The sequence below is a fragment of the Alligator mississippiensis genome, chromosome 13, assembly GCF_030867095.1.
Source record: "Alligator mississippiensis isolate rAllMis1 chromosome 13, rAllMis1, whole genome shotgun sequence".
Lineage (NCBI taxonomy): Eukaryota > Metazoa > Chordata > Crocodylia > Alligatoridae > Alligator > Alligator mississippiensis.
The window spans coordinates 12,924,095-12,945,830 of record NC_081836.1 but is presented as its reverse complement, the minus strand read 5'-3'; the positions used below and the strand labels follow the sequence as shown (position 1 = coordinate 12,945,830).

Sequence of the window (21,736 nt, the reverse complement as noted above, 5' to 3'; positions counted from 1 at the left end):
CCTTCTCTTGCGGAGGCTGAAAAGGTCCAGTTTCTCTAGTCTCTCCTCGTAGGGCTTGGTCTGTAGGCCCTTAACCATACGAGTGGCCCTTCTCTGGACCCTCTCCAGGTTATCCGCATCCTTCTTGAAGTGTGGCGCCCAGAATTGCACGCAGTACTCCAACTGCGGTCTGACCAGCGCCCGATAGAGGGGAAGTATCACCTCCTTGGACTTATTCGTCATGCATCTACTGATGCACGATAAAGTGCCATTGGCTTTTTTGATGGCTTCGTCACACTGCCGACTCATGTTCATCTTGGAGTCCACTAGAACTCCAAGATCCCTTTCCACTTCCGAGCTACTCAGCAGGTCATTCCCTAGGCTGTAGGTGTGCTGGACATTTTTCCTCCCTAGGTGCAGCACTTTGCATTTCTCCTTGTTGAACTGCATCCTGTTGTTTTCTGCCCACTTGTCCAACCTGTCCAGGTCTGCCTGCAGCTGTTCCCTGCCCTCCGGCGTGTCCAGCTCTCCCCATAGCTTTGTGTCATCTGCAAACTTGGACAGAGTACATTTGACTCCCTCGTCCAAGTCACTGATGAAGACATTAAAGAGTATCGGTCCAAGGACCGAACCCTGCGGGACCCCACTGCCCACACCCTTCCAGGTCGAAGCCGACCCATCCACCACGACTCTCTGGGTGCGACCCTCCAGCCAATTCGCCACCCACCGGACTGTGTAGTCATCCAAGTCACAGCCTCTTAACTTGTTCACCAGTGTGGGGTGGGATACCGTATCGAAGGCCTTCCTGAAGTCTAAGTATACGACATCCACCTCTCCTCCTGTGTCCAGGCGTTTCATAACCTGGTCATAAAAAGAAACTAGATTGGTCAGGCACGATCTGCCTGCCACGAACCCGTGCTGATTTCCCCTCAGCATAATTTGTCCTGCCGGGCTCTCACAAATGTGAGCCTTGGTAATTTTTTCAAAGACTTTGCCAAGGATGGAGGTGAGACTGACAGGTTTATAGTTGCCCGGGTCCTCCTTCCTCCCCTTTTTGAAAATGGGGACCACGTTGGCCCTTTTCCAGTCCTCCAGGACTTGGCCCGTGCACCACGAGCGTTCAGATATTCCCGCCAGTGGCTCTGCAGTGATGTCGGCCAGTGCCTTCAGCACCCTTGGATGGAGCTCATCCGGGCCTGCCGACTTAAAGGCATCCAGTTCTTCCAAATGACTCTGCACCATCTCAGGGTCTACGCATGGCAGTCTGGCACCGTGCTGCTGCCTCTCTACAACCCCAGGGAGAGACTTGTCGTGCCCCTCACTTAGGAACACTGAGGCAAAGAACTCGTTGAGGAGTTCAGCCTTGTCCCCCCTGTCCGTCACCAATTGTTTCTGCCCATTTAGCAGGGGTCCTATTCCTCCCTGGGCCTTCCTTTTACTCCCTATATATCTAAAAAACAATTTCTTGTTGTCTTTTACTTGGGTTGCCATCCTCAGCTCCATGGTAGCTTTGGCCTGTCTAACTGCCTCCCTACAAGCACGAGCAGAGGAGGTATATTATGACGGTATATGACGGTACCTCTTTCATCAGTACTTCCCCAGTTAGCAGTCCTTAAGGCAGTCATTTTGAAGTCCTTGCAAACCTTCCACTCCAGTTGTTCTGAGGTTTACATGGAATTCATTAGTATTAAAGCATTTCTGAGTGTAATGGGATACTTTTTAAAAATGAAAAATAACTGTTAAAATTATTGTTTGTTCAAGACTGTGTAACTATCAGGTTCTGATGATGTTTTGCACTAACTTTTTACAAAGCCCAAATTGGTCACTTTGCTGTCAAGTGTGTGCAGTATTCTGGCTTTCCCTTTTGTCATAGCCATGGACAAGAGATTTCTCTCATGTTGGCCTTGTTTGTATACATACATCTGCAAAGCAAATGATATACAAGAAAATCATTTAATTCCTTTTTTTCCAGTTGATCTCTTCTTATGTGGGAGAAGCAAGCCACTCTCCTTATTTTTAGCTAGAGAGTAGAGAAGAAGCTTACATTTTGTAGCTGTGGCTGGATTTGGTTAGGAATGCAGAGTAAAATTTCATATCACAGTAGGAAGTCACTGTTGAAGATAGACATAGAATTAATCATTCCGCGCACACAGTTTGCATATCCAGGGTAGCCTAAAACAAAACAGTTTTCAGCAGTGGCTCTGATCCAAAGCAGAATTCTACGTTGGGCTCACCCACTGTGATGCTGGACAGACAAGCTAAATGCCTGTCTCCTTAATGTTTTGGAGAAGTCTGCTGTGTTAGGGTTTATGAAATCAGTATTTCATCCTTTTCTCATACCTTTTTGATTCTCCTTGTGATCTTTCAGTTAATGGGGAAGTCGGGGCACTGGCAGTCATTAGAAGGCAGTGACTTTTTCTGGCTGTATTAAACACCCTCAATAAGTTTTGGGGTTTTTTTTAAAAAAATGGAAGCACCAACTCAGCCTAAACTATAGAAGAAACAGTGGACACTATTCTGAAACATCCCTATGCTAGTATTAGAAAACAAAGCCACTGTTGCATTGTAGAACTCTGTGTCTGTATAATGATGAACATAAATCTCCCTGTTCACCATACAGTGCTAGTAGTCTGCCAGTTGTCTAGTTGATAATTTTGCCTAACTAGGAATAATGTGGCTTCATCTTAAAAAAAACAAAAAAAACCACCCAACAAAAAAACTGGTCCTTTTTAAAATGAAGTTTGAGAGCTTTTTAGATGCACTGTGTATAACTGAGTATGTGACATACCAAAAGAGCTAAGGGGTAAGTCTCTCTTAGTCTCTCATGATTTAGTTACTTTTGCTTTCTGTTTTTAGGCAAGGAAAAGTGACGTAAAGAGCCAAGGTTGAGGCTAACAACCCTTGTCTAACACTGTGTGCGACTTTGTAGTAACTTGGTACAAAACTTATTTTAACAAAATCAACTTGATTTGACTACTCTAATTTGTCTCTTCTTTTTTTTTTTTTTTTTTCTCTTCACCCTATCAAGCGCCCTTTGGGATATAGAAACTGGTCAGCAGACAACCACATTCACTGGGCACACTGGGGATGTCATGAGTCTGTCCCTTGCTCCTGATGCCAGGTGTTTTGTTTCTGGTGCCTGTGATGCTTCTGCCAAACTGTGGGATGTTAGAGAAGGAATGTGTCGGCAAACCTTCACTGGCCATGAATCTGATATCAATGCCATCTGTGTGAGTATGAGTGCAACCTGAGATGGGATTAAAGTTACTCGTATACATACATGCTCTGCAGGCAGCTACTAGCAGTTAACATGTAGTACATCTTCTGAGCATTGCGATGTACCATATTTATCTGAGTCTAAGACAACCCTGAATGTAAGACAATCCCCTAGTAATTTGATTCTGTAGGTGGAAAAGTTGTATATTTGTTGCAACTTTCTGTGTATAGAATCTAATTATTGGGGGATCATCTTAATTTTTTTCCCTACCACCACTGCAGGAGGGAAAGAAGTGGCAGGGGTTCAGGCTGTGGAGGAGGCAGTAGCTGACCATGTGGTAGGGCAGGTGGGTGAGGGGATCAGTAGGGGGCAGGTAGTTTCCACCTGTCATCACCCTCTCCACTTACCCCTTGTTGTGCACACCCCCAGCCTCTGGCCCTGGTCTCCCTCTCACATTGCCTCTGCCACCTTCTGCAGCCTTGCATCCCCCCCTCCCCACTGCAACCTCTGCTCCCTTTCCCCTGCTTCACCCATGCAGCCTCTGTCCCCCATCTCCCTCCTGCATTGCTTCTGGACCCCCCACCAAATCACCCCCACTGCAGTCTCTTGCTCCCCTCCAGCCCTTACTTTTGTTGGGGTGCCTCTCTGTCTCCACTCCAGCCTTGAGCACGGGTGCTTAACCCTGTACCAGCGGTGTGGAGGCAGCATGGCTGCTATGGGGCTATGCTATGGGCCCCAAGTTAGAGCAGGGACAGAGCCTGCCAGCACCCAAGCAAGGGTAAGCAGGGGACAGGGTGGTGGCAGGGAAGAGAGGCTTTGGGGGAGGGGAGGAGAGGAGGCCAAGATTGTGGGGAGTGGGGGTGGGGAAGGGGTAGAAGCAGTGGGGAGGCTGAAGCTGCAGTGGAGAAGAGGCAAGGGTTAAGAGGTGGGAGGCAGCAGCTGTGGCTCTGGCCCCAACCCACAGTTGAAACTGGAACCAGAGCCGGAGCAGCTGCCTGCCCCTCTTCTGCTGTGTACTCAATTCCAAGGCAAGGGGTACCCCCCCATGTTAAATGAGGAAGGGCAGGGAGGAACTTCCTTGGAATTAAGTAAATACAGTATTTTTTCCTAATTTGTTTCACAATTGAGGAAACTACTATAATAAATTCACTAGACTTAAAGCTTATTGCAGTAAATGCCAGGAGTAATGGGTTGTGGCTTGAACCTTACATAATACTATCAACAAATACATAGTAGTATTGTTTTCTGTATTAAGAGAGCTGTAAGTGAGTAGCTAGTCTTGCTAGGGCCCCTGTAATAGAAATGGCTGCTCTTTCTCCTCCCCCCACCATTATACAGATAAAGAAACAGAGGCAGAAAAGGTGACTTGCTGAATGACACACAAAAACCAGATGGGATGCGTCTATTATTAGTTCCTAGATCGGGGTGGGCAAAATATAACCTGTGGGTCAAATTTGGCCTTCCAGGGGATTTTACTCTGGCCTGTGGTGGGGGCAGCCTGAGCCATGGCACATGTGGCCAGTCCCACCACTCCCAGATGTACAGCAGGGCTGGGAGCCAGATTCACTTACTGGCAGCCCCTGCAGTGGCAGCTCCTTCCAGCTGCCTCTGCCAGTCTGTGCTGCTGGACCCAGCCAGCACAGACTGGTGGTGCAAGCATCTACAACCAGGTCGTGCAAGCACCTATTCTGGACTCCTTTAAGAGTCAATTGGATGTTTATCTTGCTGGGATACTGTGACCCCAGCTGACTTCCTGCACCTGGGGCATGGGCCTGGACTTGATGATCTTCCGAGGTCCCTTCCAGCCCTAATTTCTAAGAAATATATCCAATCATGAACTCACCAAAACTCCAAGTGCCCCTCCAGACCAAATAATTTCCCATCTCTGTCCTGGATTCTAGTTCTAGGCTTCAGACCCTTGTTGCCCAGCTACAAAATAGTCATTTTATCTCTATGGTCAGCTACTGTAGAACTGGTACAAAATCTTATAAACTATTTTATAATGCTGTCTTGTCTTTTTGTTTTTAAATAGTTCTTCCCAAATGGCAATGCATTTGCCACAGGCTCAGATGATGCCACATGCAGGCTCTTTGATCTTCGTGCTGACCAGGAACTTATGGTTTATTCACATGACAACATCATCTGTGGCATCACCTCTGTAGCATTTTCCAAGAGTGGACGTCTTCTCTTAGCTGGTTATGATGACTTCAACTGCAATGTCTGGGACACGCTCAAAGCTGATAGAGCAGGTAAACAGCTTGTCAGTTCATTTTAAAAGCAACTGGGTCCTCCTAAAGGGCTGGTGTATTGAAGATGCTTTAATTAAACATTGGCAAAGTGCTCTTAGCCTATCCAACCTCACTTTTTTTTTAAAGTTTAGTGATTTGCCCAAGGCAGATTTGTCTGACACGTGTCATAATTAGTTTGCTAGTTCTTTAAATGTTAGTGAAGAATATGAAAGGTTAATGTTTGCCTACAGAGTCCTTTAAAGAATGATGGGTGAGAAAATTAAACGTATTGTCAGCTTCCAAGGGCTTATTTTCTGCTTGGAATGTTTAAAGTTGATGTTTTATCAGCAGGGATCCTGGTTTTCCATTTGCTGTGGAAAAATACAGATTTTTCTCCTTTTAAAGGAGAAAAATGTGGGAAACCACAGGTTTCCTCTTGCAGGCTGGCAGAGTTCCAGTCTGCAAAGGGTTGTTTGGGGCTGGGGGGAGCAGGACTCAAGAGGCACCATGCGCACGCACATACACACGTGGCCAGCACTACAGCCAGGCAGTGGTAGAGAGTAGCTCCCCCAGCTGCCTGCCAGTAAGTCTACGTGGGGGGGGGCGCATGGGCAGTATGTGGCAGGGGGCAAGGGGAGCAAAAGTGACACAGGGTGGGGGTAGATTGAGGTGACCATGGTGAGGGAGGGAGTGGGGCTAGGTTGGTGGATGAGGCTAGGGGTACTGCCCAGCCAGATCAGGGCCAGGGCAGGAATGTGCAGCTGCAGAGCCCAGCTGAGGGAGGGGGATGGAGCCACAGGTGCCACCAAAGCAAAGGGTCAGGAGTGAGGGGTCCAGGGGGGGTAGGGGGGCTGCAAGGTGGGAGTAAGTGGCACCAGCAAGGTAGGGGGCTGTGGGTCAGGTGTGAGGGGCACTAGCAGGTCCAGGAAGCGGTGGGTCAGGAGTTGGGGGCACTTGGGGGGTGGGTGGCTGCAGTTTGGGAGTGAGGGGGATGGAGATGGGGGTGCTGTGGGTTGGGAGTGAGGATCACTGGCAGGACCAGGGGGCTGTGGATCAGGAGTGAAGGGTACCAGCAGGGCTTGGGAAGTTGGGGGCTGCAGGTCAGGAGGGAGGGGCACCAGCAGGGATGGCAGACTGTGGCTTGGGAGTGAGGGGCAATGACATGGGCATGGGCAGGGCTGCTCTGTGCCACAAAGCAGGGGAGTGGGGGGCAGCTGCAACTGGACCTGCATCCTGGTGATGGAAGGGGGAGCTTTACAAAATGAATCTGAAAACCAAAATCAAACACCAAAATGTATAGGTATTTAGAAGTTATTTTATTATTATGATTGGGGCACTGGTAGGCTTCCAAATTGCTTTTTAAGTTGTAAATATAACAATTTACAATAGTTGAAAACATTGTGTTCAACTAATACGTGTGTGTGTGTGTGTGTGTGTGTGTGTGTGTGTGTGTGTGTGTGTGTGTGTGCGTGTGTGGTGCTGTTTAATTTAAACCTTGGAAAAACACATGGGGGGGGGGGTTCATCAGAGAATTTGGGATTTCTAAATAGGGAAAACCAGGATCCCCTTTTATCAGGCACCTACTATTTACCACTTCATGTATGGAGAGGGCCTGCAGCCATTTAACATTAAATACAAAGCTCATTCTCATGTTGTTGTGTTCGTAGCTGTATATGACTCCTCTGAGTACCCACACTTATTTTTGGTAGTGTAACTGCCAGGGATTTGTGGTCCTTTTTTTAATAGTCTCAAATCTTCTCGCAGCAAACATTTCTATACTTAATTAGTCTCTACTTACCTCAGATTCATTTTGTAAAGCATCTGTATAAATTATGTTTAGTTTGCTAGGTTACTTGTATGCCTTGGAAGAACAAGCTCATAAAAGTGAAGAGTTTACTATGTTACTAATAGTCTGCTTCATACTGGTGCCTGTACTTATCCCACTTAACATGACAGTTTTTCCATAAGTCACACCTTAATAACACGTAATTATGGTCGATATGAAATGTACACTGATTAGGGAAAAAAGGCTGTGTAACTTAATTTAGGAGGATTAGGGAGGAAATTGGTATTAACATTCAGTAAAACTGTAAATATAGATACCATCAGTACCAAAAGTAAAATGTGAACTAATGCTAGAACAGGGGAAGATACGAGGTATTTTACTAATGCAGTCACGTCACAGAGTTTTTGCTCATGAGGACAGAATGCCAGGAAGAAGAGGAACTAGCCTAGATCCGTGTAGGAAGGGTTTCTAATCCTTGAAACTCAGATAGATAGAATCATGTCAGTGCTGTAAAGGAGGGTGTGTTCAGAATCAAGAAGAAACCCGAACAGTTGCTTTAACCTAGACACCAGCAACAAAATTCTTGGCATGACATTAATGTTTTCTCGAACAGCAATGCTGACAGGGTTTGCTTCTACCCGTCTTCTCCAAATACATTTGATATCTTTACAGCGCTGCTGTGAGCTGGACCTGTGGCAGCTCATTTCATTTGGTGTGTAAAGTAGGCTTCTTTTTAGTTTTCAGTTCTGTATGGGATATAATGGTACCAAACATGCATTTTGCATTTAAATGTATAATAGGTGTGGGTTTGGGGTTTTTTTGTTTTTTGTGTGTGTTTGTTTTTTGGGAGTGGGGCAGGAGGGGAAGGTTGTGAAAAGGCACCCATGTCAAGGATTCCCTACATTGGTGGTATTTCAAGGTCTAATCGTGATTTTTCAGGCTATAAATATACATGCAAGCATAAACAAATTGGTTGTCTAGTGAGCCAAAATTTATTGGGGATAGGTTGAGAATTTTCTCTCTATAAACGTTTAGTCTTCCTTATTACCGGCTTTAAATCAAGAGCTGTAGAAATAAAGCAACTCACTGTTTGCTTTGAGAATCCATTTAGCAGACAAAACTATGATGCCTTTCATTTTTGGACTACCTGCTGGACTTCATTTCATAGATCTTGTAACTCTCAGCCAGCACTGATGCCAACACTAAAATGATTCTTTGTGATAAACTATTAGGAGGGCAGTCCAAGCAGATTAGTTGCTGCTATGGTTTTTCTATTAGGAAAACTATATTTGGTCCCTGTTTTGAAGATGAATAGGAGGAAATGATGAGCTTGCTGGCCTTTACAAGTGACCTAACAGTTGTTCCATTTCCTGGGTTGATTTGATCCTTGATTTCATAACCGTTGTCCTAATACAGTATGTTTGGTACTTCCATTGCTTACCAGCGTGCTAGACAGTACTTAGGACTGACTTAAATAAAAAGAGAATGCTCTTCCATTCTCATAAAATAAATAAACGTAACCTCGTCCTGTTACAGCTCTTTCATTAGGATGCTGAGCTTATCTTGGGAGTCATGGATTTTGTGGTTTCCTGCTTGGTTTGGATTGCTGCTTGTGGGAGGGGCAGTAGCAGCTGCATGCCCTTCCTTCAAGGGAACTGGGAGGGAATAGGTAAAAAGAGATTCACAATCTCAGCTGGTCTGAGGACTCCTGTTTGGTGCCTGTCCATATCATGTGGTGGAGGTGTGTTGAGGGTGAAGTCTGCACCTCTGTACAGTCAGTGAGTTTTACTAATAGAGTCTTAGAATGCTTTACTTCTCAGAAGACCTTACTTGGATACTTCAGCAGTGTTCAGTGGATACCAACTAGACATTCCTCCTACTTTGAAGGGTTTTACACAATTTCAGGGCTTTATTCTAATTGGCAGCCCAACTTCTGACAGTGTTGATGCTTTCTTTTCAAATTTTATAGGCCATGTGGGATCCCTTTCATGTTGTTTTCCCTAAATAAAACACTATTTAGGTTGTAGGTAAGCTAATAATCATGTTGGCATCTGTACTACTTCTGCAGTATATTCTAGAATAGCTTTCAGTCATTTCATCAGCTATAACAGCAGGCTGCCTGTATCGCAGTATGAATTTTAAAGAGGTTACCAGCTACTTGCACATTTTATGATGTGCCTGTTGCTCTAGGCGTGCCCAATTCAATGCTGGGAGACTTTTCTGATGCTACTACCAACGCTTGCTTATTTTTATATAGTAAACTTGATGATGATGCCTTTTCAGACTTGCAAATTATGATTCGTAGAGTGGTAATCTCATATTAGAAGCCCCAAGTTAACATTTAGAAACTTAAACTCTTAAATGTTAACAGGTTGAATGAATGCTAGCACAAATTTCCTTTGTGCCCCAAATATGATGGAAGAGAGCTCTAAAACGTGAACAGAGTGAGCCATGCAAACAATGTGTTGCAGATAGGAGACTTAATTTTAAGACCCTAACTAAATTACTCCAGATTCGGATTTTGTGAAATATAATGGGCTGAACAAGGCTTGAACATTGGTTCTTTTTACATTCTTTTCACTGAGTGCCCTTTTTTAAAAAAAAAAAAAAAAAGAAAGAAAAATTTTTTTTCCCCTTCTTTCAGGTCTCCCTCAATTTCATTTTTTTTAAAAAGATGCACTTATTGAATAGTAGCATTTCCATACTAGCGAATCAAATGCATGAAGGTGTCAAGGCTTCATCTTATTGTATGTGCTTGTAAATATAAAAGAATGATCCAATTGTGTGGGACTCCAAGAAAGATTGTGTTTGCTTAAAATACTTCAGCCTAATTTCTCCTTCTTACAAAATCCTAGACTAAAAAAAAAAAAAATTAGCAGACTCTTAGGCTATAAAACAGGAAGTAATTGAGCTGGATAGCAACCCAGTAATAAATATGGCAAACAATTCTTGTCAGCTAATTTTTTTGGAGTGATGACCTCATAACTCACAAAAGACTAAGATTGTTCCTAGCAAATAAATCCTGTGCTTAACACTTCATATCCTGTATTTGAGAGTCCCTTGCTGACCACATCAGTTATTTCCATGTGAGTGTGCCAAAAATCTGAAGACAATCAAAATCAGACATGTAAATATTTAACCAAGTTAGCATTCCATTCTTCTGATTTCCAGGGTTTCCAGTCCAAACACATGAGCTCTCCTTGTGTTGCTTGAAATGAAACACACAATCATCAAGCCTATCTAATATGCATATGGGTTTTTTTATTAATTTTTAGGTGTCCTTGCTGGCCACGATAACCGTGTCAGTTGCTTAGGTGTGACTGATGATGGCATGGCAGTGGCAACAGGTTCATGGGATAGCTTCCTCAAGATCTGGAACTAAAGTCTGTAAGTATTTGGTTAATTAAGTATGCTCCTTTTTTTCAGCTTATAATAGCAGCAGTCCTTTCTTTCCCTGTTCAAAACATAGAGTGTAATTGTATTTATGGTGCAAACTTAATTTGGATTAGAAAAATAACTCTGAGTGCATCTACATGTGTGCTTTACTGCAGACTAGACCAGTTGGCTTCATAGTAAAGCGTCACAGTTTACATGTGTGCCAGTACTTGACTCTGCCGAAATGTGTGGATGCTGACCATGGGTGTACATTGTGCCTGTCAGCCCAGCCAGCTAGGGGCCAGCTTCACCCTGGCTCAAATTGCTGCTGTCCTGGGCACACATGTAGATGCTGTGCCCTAGAGCAGTTGACTCCGGCTCAAACTGCTCAGAGTTTATTGCATCACATGACTTGCATGTGTAGATGCACCCTCTGACAATGTTCATTATCAATGTTTTTAACTTCCTGCAGTTCATTTAGGCTTTTAAAATTGCTGCTTGCCTAGGGAAAACAATGTGTTTAGTGGGCAAGTGCAAAGCATTCTGGGGGTTTTAATTGTCATGGAAAAGGCAAGTGTGTCGTTTTCAAACCCAGCAGGTAAATGTCATGGATGCAAATTTTGGTGGGAAGGAGGGCGGATATGAAAGAAGAGGGAAGTGGGGAACAGTAAAACCAGACAAATATCAATTCTACCAGTAAGCTTAGAATTTGAGCTTAGCATATCAGAATGTAAAACTTAACATAATTTTTTGTGTGTTAGAAAGAGCAGCGGACTCCACCGTGACTGGAAGACTTTTCCAACAGTTGAAAATTTAAAACAATAGCATATCCAATCCAACCATACTAACTTGGACCCCCATCCTCCCCAACTGCAAAGGGCAACATCTTTTCCATCTCCTATTGCTGAAATGAAGAGCACAATTACCTTTCCAAGAAGAATTTCTGTGGTTGTAACCAAAATGAAATTGTGCATTCCTTTTGGGACCATATTTTTGTCTTGAATTTAGAAAAAGAAACACTATCATAAAAGCATGTCCAGAAAATAAACTTGAGCGTAATTGTGAAACAGAATTAGCTTTCACTGTAGTTTCCAAGTTAAAGTCCAGGACTTTGTTTTCTTTCTCACGGTTTCAAATTTTGAAGTCATGTTTGTAGCAAGATTTTTTCACATTTCCTTTTTAAATACATTTCTTTATGGTCAATAATTGAGCAGAATAAGGGAGTCCTAACCCAGTGCATCTGGGGTTGTTAATGCTGTAAATTTAGTCCCTAATTTTTTTTATTTGTCTAGTGTCACAAATAATTGTTGCACAAAACATGGCGCATATAGAATAATGCTAAGAAGTAAGGTAACCAAGCACATGTTGTACAAGGTATTGAATGCTTGTTTCAAGAACATTTCACCTTTTATGGGTAACAAACGCAAACTCTCAATCCCTCCCCACCCCACTGATTTTTTATTTTTTTTTTTTTTAAATCTACTTTGTGTTTTTTGTCCACTTGGAAGGGCAGTTTATATATCCTAACACTACCCCGTAGTCTCCCCAACCAGGAATCTCTGTTTTCAAAAGAGACCTGTCCTACACTTGGGTATTCAGTCAATTCTTTGTGTATGAAATGATGTACAAATCAATGTTTTGAAAATAATGATCTTGAACTTTCTAAGTTAAACAAACGAAAACTTTTTTTGATTGTTTGCCATATTGGGTGGGTTTACTCTTAGAATCGCATGCTGTAGAAATGCTAAAAAGTGCATATTGGACTAAGTCCTTAGATGTTTTTTTCTTTAAAGAAATAACCTGTTTAAAAACTGTAACCATTGCCGCTGTATTCATTTATTGTTGCTACTCTGTGCATAAATCTATGAAGAATTCAAGTACAAAGCTATGCACGTTTTGGAGTAGCGTGATTAAGTCACCTTTTTTTTTTTTTAATTTTTTTTTTTTTAAGAAAACAGCCTGTTCATACAATTGCTGTCAAAGATTCTGGGGTGTGGGAAGAGGGAACCCAGACCATTTTCTTTATAAAATAATTCCTCACAGCCCGTTCCTCTTGTAGGACAAGTCCTTTACATCTGATTAGAATCACTTTTGTAATGAACAGGTTTTCCTGGCTTTCTTTTCAAATAAAATTATAAAAGCAGCAGCGTTTGGACAGCAGATTGTTCTGTTAAACTCTCTTCTCCTCCCTAGCAGCAGTAGTGGCTTTTCTCCATTCTGTTTTTTCTGCAACATTCTGTACAAAAAATGTGCTGTAATTGTGCGTTAGGCCTGGATTTGGCATAAAGAAGATGAATTCCCTCTTTCTCTCTTTCATGAAACTATTCTGTAGAGCTTTCTCCATACCCTGTATCCCTCTTCTTCACCTTTTGTATTTAATTTTAAAGTCAGTGTACTTCAAGAAAGCTGGATGCAAGATAGATACTATATTAAAATGTAATGTTATTTAAGATGTAATAAAGCAGTTTGACATGAGTTTTGTGCCTGATTTGTTCTCCAGCTTTATTGTCCTGATAGCCAAACTCCCTGACTGGGCAGATTTGGAGTGATGAATTCAAATGGTCTGTATTGTGCCAGCCTAATTAATCTTCCATTAATTTCAGCATTTTAAAGTGGTGGTGTTTTTCTTCCTTGCTGCCTGCAATCTCATCAGCAAACCTTGGATTATGTTGTGTAAGATGCTTAAAAAGTTGCATGTTCCCATTTTCTCTGAACAAAGAGATGCTGCTTTAGTGTCTTAGTGGCAAACACGGGGAGGTGTGTTGGGACTTAAACTGTTTCATCATCTCTCAGCCTTCTGGGTGCTGACTGAAACAAACAATGCTGATACACAGTTACTATTAGTGACTATCTGGGATTGTAGAATACCTGCTAACATTGAGTTAATTAAGGATGTAGTAAGTATCGAGTTCAGCAGCAGCAAATATTTTTTTTTCCTTGTTAAATATTTAAGAGAGACATTTTTCTAGAACTAGCTGAGAACTTAATCAAAAAAATGCTGGTACAGGCAGCTCTCAGACTTACGACACAATCAGTTCCTGCAAACTGTGTCTTAAGTTGAAATGTCGTAACTCGGAACTGATTTTCCCATAGAAAACAATGTTATAAATGGGGGATTTGTTCCTGAACCAAGGCCCAATACCCTATTTTCACCAAAAATAACCCAGAATTTTGTACTTGATCAATTATAGATGAGTAATATAGCTACATTAATGTTTTTATATTGCAAATAGCAATCACGTTGATTTGGAAGGACTTATTTGAGGTGACTTTGGATTTTTTGAAGGGCTCTTGGCTGGATTCTTCTCAGAAGTCTTGGCTGCAGGTTTTTCTGGAGTCTTGTCTGCTTTCTTAAAGTGTCCAAGGAAGTTTGGACAGATGTTCTCCAGGGAGATGGGCGACACAGTGAACTTGTTCACTGGCGTGGCATTGGATCAAGCATTGTAAAGTCGAAACCGATGTCAGAAAGGTGAAATGGTGTCAATTTATAAAAAGTATGAAATGTTGTAACTTGAAACGTTGCAAGTCAAGGACTGCCTGTAGCTGTTCAAGCTTAGCCCTCAAGTGAAGGTCACTAGCAAATGGATCATTTGATGCTCCTAGCCAAAGTGTTTTTGAATGGTAGATACTACAGCAGGGGCTGGCAACCCCTGGCACATGTGCCAGAGTGTGGCACGTGAAGATATTTTGCTTGGCATGCTAGCCCTTGGGGTGGATAATGGGGAGCCATTTGGGGCCTGATCGTTCTTGTGGTAGCGCAGCCCCAGCCCCTTCCCCATCATCCACCCCAAGGCACACATGCACCCACTGGCAATGAACTGGGCCAGGGCTCCATAGGCCCCGAGGCAGCTGCTTACAGTCTCCCTGCTACTTGCCATGAGTAGCTTAGGCTTCATGGCAGGGGCCTGCCCAGATGCACACATGCTTCAGGGCAGATGATGTGGAAAGGACCAGCGCTGCACTGCCGCAAGAAGGATCAGGCCCTCTGTGGCTCCCCCATCTGCCCCGGCACACCAACATCTTGCAAGTAGACATTGCTAGGTTTTTTGGCACTCTGCCCAAAAACATTGCTGACCCCTGTACTACGGTACCTAGATTTGCAACTGCTGAGGTAAGAAATAAAGGCAATCAATATTTAATTATTTAGTTTTCTTACCTTCCTTTAGTTGGAAAAGTGTCTCTCTATATTACAGTTAGAATACATGTTGCATGTGCATACCAAATTTCTATACCAGCTGGGAGTGTGGTCTGTTGCATTCATTTACTAGGAGGGACAACTTTCAGCATGAGGCATGAGCTTTCATAAATGACCTACTTCCTCAGATGCTAACATACTAGTTCACTTACTAGTTGCTTTTTTAAAAATCTGATACTAAGATGGAAAGTGGGTGGCAACATTAAAAGGAAAAATAAAGCCATGTAGACTGAATTGGTGTTTGTGTGTAAATACCTATATGTCCATCAAAAATATTAACAGCCCAATAGATAGTGACTTCTGAAAAAACTGTTGTAAATGGCAGCTGTTTTCTAATCCAGCAAAGTTAGTTTAATATTGTTTTTTAGTTAAAAGAAGTTATGTTTTTCATCCAAGTTAAAAATGGAATCTCTTCAAATCTCTTTTCCAAAAAACCAAAAATTCCAACCCTGTTGCTTGGGATAAAACTAAACATGAAACATTTCAGCCCGAAAAGAGATTTTCAAAAGTCTGGAAAAGCTGGTTGTGTAATGAATTGAGTTGCAGTCTTAAATGTGAGCTTTTGAAACTCTGAACTTGTGGCTGGAAATGCTTCAAATTTAATTTTAAATCTTGCAATTCCAAGTGATTTTGCCATTTCTTTCCATTCCCTTGATGCATTTTTATTGCAGCTGATGTTTCAGCTGTGAGCTTCAATGTACTCTAAAATGGAACCAGTTCAATTATTCCTCCTTGCCATGTGCCCAAATGTACATCCCTGTGCTCTTATCCATATGTTGATTTCTGCCTCTCGCAGCTGCTAGGAATCGTTTTGCTGGTAATGGGATACTTGCCAAGACACTGGCTGGGAGTGTCAGGAGGTTAAGGTCTGAGTTGATTTCCCTGAAATTTAAACATGCTTAGATTTCTCTATTACAATTGTGTTTACCTTTGCAATTTTTCTTTGTGCCTTGTTTAAACATTGATTTACCTTATTTTATCCATCTCTTGTATAATTAGGTTGTTATGCCATAGGTGGAGGAAAGTCCTTCACAGCTTGACTTTTAGTTCTTGTGCATCTCAACTCACTTCTGCTCTGGGCCAAGACCCTTAGAAGATTTGAATACTCTCAGAGCTGGAATAAGTTTTTGGATATGAATCCAAAATGAAATTGTTTTTTGAAACAGGCCTTTCTCTCTGCTGCACGTATCACCATTCAGATGACGGGACACTGCAGTTGTTTCTGTGGCTCCTAAGCAGGCACTGATCTGACAACTGACTTTTTCATGACATGCTTGTGCTGACTTGGAGCAAAGCGGCAAGATTACCTGCATTAATGCCACAAGACGGTGGGGGGCAACCTCTTTTTGGCAGGCATGCAAATTAGCCCTGCACCCTCCCTAAATGTCACTCTAGTCCCTTTTCCCTGCATGGTCTTTCTGCTTCCTTCCCTGTTCTCCCTGCTCCACTTACTGCTCTGCTTTCTGCTTCCTGCCCTATCTACTACTGTGCTGCTTGTCCTGTCCCTAATTGGCTGTGTCTCACACAGAGGCTGCCAGTGCCACTTGTGTGTGCTGCAAGTTGGCCACCCCTGCCATAGGGTATTTCTACATGGCAGTCTTTTGAATAGAGTTGTTACATGAGCTAGTTTGGATCCCAGTAGTTTAATGCCAGCAGTGCACAGCTCTGCATAGGTAGCTTACTCTGGAAAGCAGCAAGGCAAACTAGTCCATGCAGAGTTCCCCGCTGGCACAGTTAAGACTGCTCCCGGTATCTATGCTAGCTGATACAAAACTTGTGTGGCTGCCTCTCCATGGCAATGCACGCATGACCTTGTCTGAAGTGGGATGTTGTTTGATGTGGTTAATAGCTTTTTTTCTTAAATGCTTTTTCTCACATTTTTCTGTTAATGTCTTAAAGGCTTTAATTCTACCAGAAAGCAATATCTGCTTGAAAGTAGGAAATAACTGCAAAAGTATCCCTTTGTCAAATAGTCTATTCAAAAAGCAGTATGAAGGCTAAGATTTTGGTGTACTTCCAACCATTGCCGAACCCACAGTATAGATTCAAGAATTCTTGAAACTACTTAAAGCACTGACATTTTGTTGTACAAGCCAAAAAAAAATTGCTTCTTCCAGGAACTTCCAAAGCAAATAGAATAACTATTCACTGCAAAACCCTCACCAAATTCTGAGTAACTGTTTGTAGTAAGTCTATTGCGTTGGGCCATGCTTCCTAGAAGGGTATGACGCTACTGTTTAAAATGGCTAAAATGTAATTTCTTGTATTTTACCTGGATGAAGGAGATGGAATAGGAAGAACAGACCAGTGGACAAGTCTGATGCCAGTAAGTTCTGACTTTTATAACATACTTGTTTAATCCTTTGAAAGGGAGAAAATAAATTGGTCACATCTTGGTTCCAAACATCAGTCCTGCCTAAGGAATGATGAGTGAAGCTGAGCAATTTGTAACATCCTAAACTCATCCTTGTGAAAGGAGGAAAGTCCAACTTGCCAACCAAATAGCTCTTGTTCATTGTTCTGTAACAAAAGGGGAAAGCATTGCCCTAACCAAAAGACCAGATTGGTATAGAAATAGGGTACCAAAACGTCAAAAGTGTCCATCCTGATTTCTCTGCTGCTCTTCTACATCTACCAGGTGATAGATAATGAAATCAGAACAGTTGAAATATTTGATTGCTACCTATTCTTGAGCAGATAACTAGTATATTTTTTTTTTTACTGCCAGTGTTTGTAAGCTACTTAAACTTACTCTGATCGAATGAGTGTGAAGCTTGAGAGAGTCCTAAAAGCAGGCGTGCACTACTCCTAATGCACTCTTTCTTCTCAGTATTATCAATAGAAGAAGGATACAGAGCATCCAAAAATTGTCGATCTAGTCGAAACTATTTGAGCAGTAAATTAAAACAAGTGCTATGGGTGTCACTTAAAACAAGCCCTAGCAAGCCCTTAATTTATTCTGCTGTGACTCGGTATTGTTCTAGGCTGTACCAATAAAGGTAGGCCATCTCCCCACAAGCAGATATTCAGCTAATCAGCAATTTCCTTGCCGCCTGATAGCAGGTGGGGCAGCACGTTGCATATGATTGGCAGATCCCTGGTATTTGGACATCAGGCCATCAAGGTCTGTCCCATCGCTTGCCTTTTGAACCCCCCACGCCCCTATAAATGGGCTGCTAGGCTTTCTCTCAAAGGGTGTAGCAGACTCATTCAGGGGACGATGAGGCTGTCTGTTTTGTTCTTTTGGAAAATTGCAGCATGCCATTAAAATATTCTGTTGGCTACATTAGAAGATTGGAAACCTCAGCCTCAAGGTTCAATCCCCTGTACAAATGTGCAACAATTGTTTTATATTTTTTTAAAAGGAATCAGCACTTGGAAGCTGGTTTGAAGTATAACCTTACTAATCAAATAAGAAATCAGAATCCTGAAACTTTGTGATTTAGGAATGAGAGTTCAGGCCCTCCAAAAAAAATTGCTGCAAATAAATTTCTGAAATGTTTAATGTGAACATTGTGTATAATTTAATTTCTGGTTTAATTTAAAGAGCCAGTCAAGGAAAAAAAGAATTGTTGCCTGCCTCTCATGAGCCAATGGCACTAAAATTTGGAAACTTGCTAATAGGACACAGTTCTTTTATTTCCGGGGTCTTGATATTTTGGTTAATTATGAATGCCTGTTGTTTCTGCTGGACTCAAGGAAAGGAGTATAGTCTCAAGGAGTATAGTTCCCAAAAGCCAGTTGTCCCTACCAGAAAGTGCACTGCTCAAATTGATGCAAATTAATTTCCTTGTTGGTGGTCTTGGCAGAGGGACCAAGGATGAAATGGCTATAAAAACTTAACACCTTCTAATATAAAGCTATCCTGTCAAGTTTTCTTACTGAAGATGTGTCTTAGGCTTGTTATAAGCCAGGGGTCTGCAGTGTTTTGGGGCAGAATGCCAAAAACACCTGTAACCTCAACTTGTACGAGGTTGGGGTGCCAGGGGCAGATGGCAGGGGAGTTGCAAGGGGTCCGATCCTTGTTGTGGCAGCACAGCCCCAGCCCCTTCCCTGAGGCACTCGTGCCAAGCAAAATGCCTTCGTATGCTACACTCTGGCACATGTCTTACCCCTGTTATTAGCCTTATACTTGTTCTTTAAGCAAAATGTGCTACACCAAACTGTTATACCAGGACTTCTGTCAGTGTAATGACATCCTTACAAGAATCTCTTGCCGGCATTGTAAGGAGGGGAGGGGAGAAGGGAGAGGGAACATTTTTCATTGGCATAGCCAGTGGATCCAATTTAGCCTCAGTTCAATAAAGCTAGAGGAGCCTGAACTGTTACTTTCCATTCTTGTTCCTGTTCTTAAGCCCCAAAGATCCCAAGTGGTTTGGGGGGTGCTTCAGACTGGGAACTGCTTTTCTTTGCTAAGCACCCCGCCCTGGGGGGAAAAAAAATCACATCTCCTTTAAATGTACTTTTCTTGAAGCAGCCAAGATGCTTACTTACAAACAACCTCAGCTCAGGCTCCTGTCTTTAGCCATCCCCATCTTTCAGCAGCATTTAACTTCCCTGTTTTACAGAAGTGTGTGTTGAGAACACAAGCCACATAATTAAAGTTGTATAATGTCATTTGCAAAGAGGGAAGCATCACCCTTGTTCACGTATTCCAAAATTATTTGAATGGTAGAAATATTCTTTCCCTTAAAAAAGAAAGGCTCCTTTAAGACCAAAGTCCCTGCCTGCCCCTTCCACTCTCCCAAAATGTGAACTGTGAGAAGTCTGCATTCATGTACTTTCAGGCTTAGGCCAAGTGAATTTTACCATAATTTAAAACAAAGGAGGCTCTTTTTTTCTTTAATTATTTATAAGCCATTTGCTTTACATTAGTGCTGCATGACATCATTGACCCTGAGAGGCGGTCACCTGGTGAGTTGGAAGTGGAGAATGAAAAGTGTATTTGATGTACCAGATTTTAAAATGACACAATACGCAAGGGAGAAAATAAAAAATGTCTATTGAAGAGGATGTACTATCCAGCCCATTAGACAACTCTCTCAATGGTATAAGATGGCAGCATTTTCAAAGTTCTTACAGTGTATAGACCCAGTTGTACGCAAGGGTGCAACTCCATCTGGTGGCATAAATCATAATAAAGCTAGAATGATTAAAGGAAACCCATAGGGAAATGGTAGGCCATATAGTTGCTGAGTTCTTTTTCAGGGTACAGGCTACTCTTCCCTCCCCCACCCTACCCCCATTTGTTACTGTTAAAATCAGTTGAAAAATGCTAAATCTGGCATTGCAGATTTTCATGGAAAATGTAAGAGGTTGTGTTTTGACATTTTTCAGGAATTAATTTCAAAAAGAGAAAAATGAAACTTCAGCTTTTGAAATGCAAGATCCATGTTCCTGTTTAATCCCTGTAAAAGGGAACAAATTATTTTTTCAAGGAAATGGGATTGTTTCAACCAAAGAGAATTTCCAAGAGACTTTTCAGTCAAACCTGTGCATTAAGAACAACACTGAAAATGTTGGCCATCACCAGTTCCCTTTTACCGCATGCCTTCTCTCCCTGCATTTTTTTCCTCTTCTGTCCTGCTTTATTTGTAGGCTTGGCCCTCTACACTAAAACATCCTCTCTTTCCTTTACCTGTCTTGTCTGCTTTCAGTCAGCTTTTCTGTGGGTTTCTTTGCAGCTCATTTTCAAGCTTTTTGGTAAATCATCGTGCCCATGTAAGATTCTTTAAACGCCTTACTATGAAGCAAGACCTAGAATTTAATACACCTTCATCAATAATCAGTTACTGACAGAGGATTTTATTTTTTAAACTGATCTCGGTTCCAAAAAAGGTTGGGTTTTTCTGATTACTGTTTAAAAAGCCATTTGGTTTAAGTTATTATCTTGCAGGGAATGTGTTGATTAGAAGCACGCTGTCTTTAGAACACGCAGAAATGGAGAGGGTTTTCATTGGTTTGAACTTAATAAATATGAGTCCCTGCTAAAACACATGTTTAGTGTCATCTAAAGAACTCTAATTCCGGCTTATCTGCTGCTCATTTTATAAGACTGGGAACTCAAATGCTTTGCTAGCAAAGCAAGTACACAGCAAAGAATTGTTGCTTGCTGTGGCTGGTGTTCGGAAGTGTGAGTCATGCCATTTAAAATGGAATTACATTTTTTTTTAATTTAAGCTTGCATCAGTTTTCCCTGCAGTCCCTTAATTTGTTTCCAGAATTATGATAGTTCAGCAAAGGAAAAACACAATCTAGAAACCAGAGTCTAATAGTAAGTAAGTCTACATGCTGATCTCTTGATCAATTAGGGGGTTGGACTTGATGATCCTTTGAGGTCCCTTCTGATCCTAGCATCTGTAAATCTATGGATTCTGGTTTATGGTGCTGGCTTTTCATTTGTGTTTGGAATATTCTCATTCCCCTGGTTATATGATCTAAAATTCATTTTATGCAGTGCCTGGTATTTGAGGCTTCCAGGGCTTCAAACCTGCATTACATGTTCATGGGGAAACTTTTAAGAAGCTCAGAAAACTGAGGAGCGATGTGGTGCAAGAGCTGTTTGGTGTAGTAGAACCTCGGGTGAAAACTTGGGCCCAAACTTTTAAGTTATAAAAGACACGCACCCTCCTCCCTCCTTGAGCCAGCTGGACATGCCATATTGTGATGAGGCTGGTGAGCTCTGTTTTGTGGCCCCATGCTCTGTGAATATTATTAGGAGTCACCTGAATCTTTGAATTTAAAATCCATCTATTGTTCCTTCTTCCTTCCTCATGCCTCCACAGACTTGTCGTAGTTACCGGTGCTTATTTTTGCCTTTGTATAATCTTTTGAAGGCTGACTTGGTTATTATTAGTTATTACTGGCTCATTTGCACTTAGTGCCTGGAAGTGTTGACACTGACAGTTTGGGACCTCTACGCTGATGCCCTGAGCTGTGTTGGAACAAAATTCCAT

The 21,736-nt window shown here is 42.2% G+C and overlaps 1 protein-coding gene across 1 annotated transcript in view; it reads left to right on the top strand.

The window, feature by feature from the left end:
* The window catches only part of GNB1 (G protein subunit beta 1), a 92,806-nt gene extending 79,746 nt beyond the window's left edge, over positions 1-13,060 (top strand). The window contains exons 9-12 of the mRNA XM_014610405.3: positions 3,008-3,209; positions 5,229-5,445; positions 10,486-10,597; positions 11,347-13,060. Coding sequence (XP_014465891.1) covers positions 3,008-3,209; positions 5,229-5,445; positions 10,486-10,592 — 526 coding nt within the window. The 3' untranslated portion in view covers positions 10,593-10,597; positions 11,347-13,060. The remainder of the gene's footprint in view (positions 1-3,007; positions 3,210-5,228; positions 5,446-10,485; positions 10,598-11,346) is intronic.
* Positions 13,061-21,736: the final 8,676 nt, after the last annotated feature.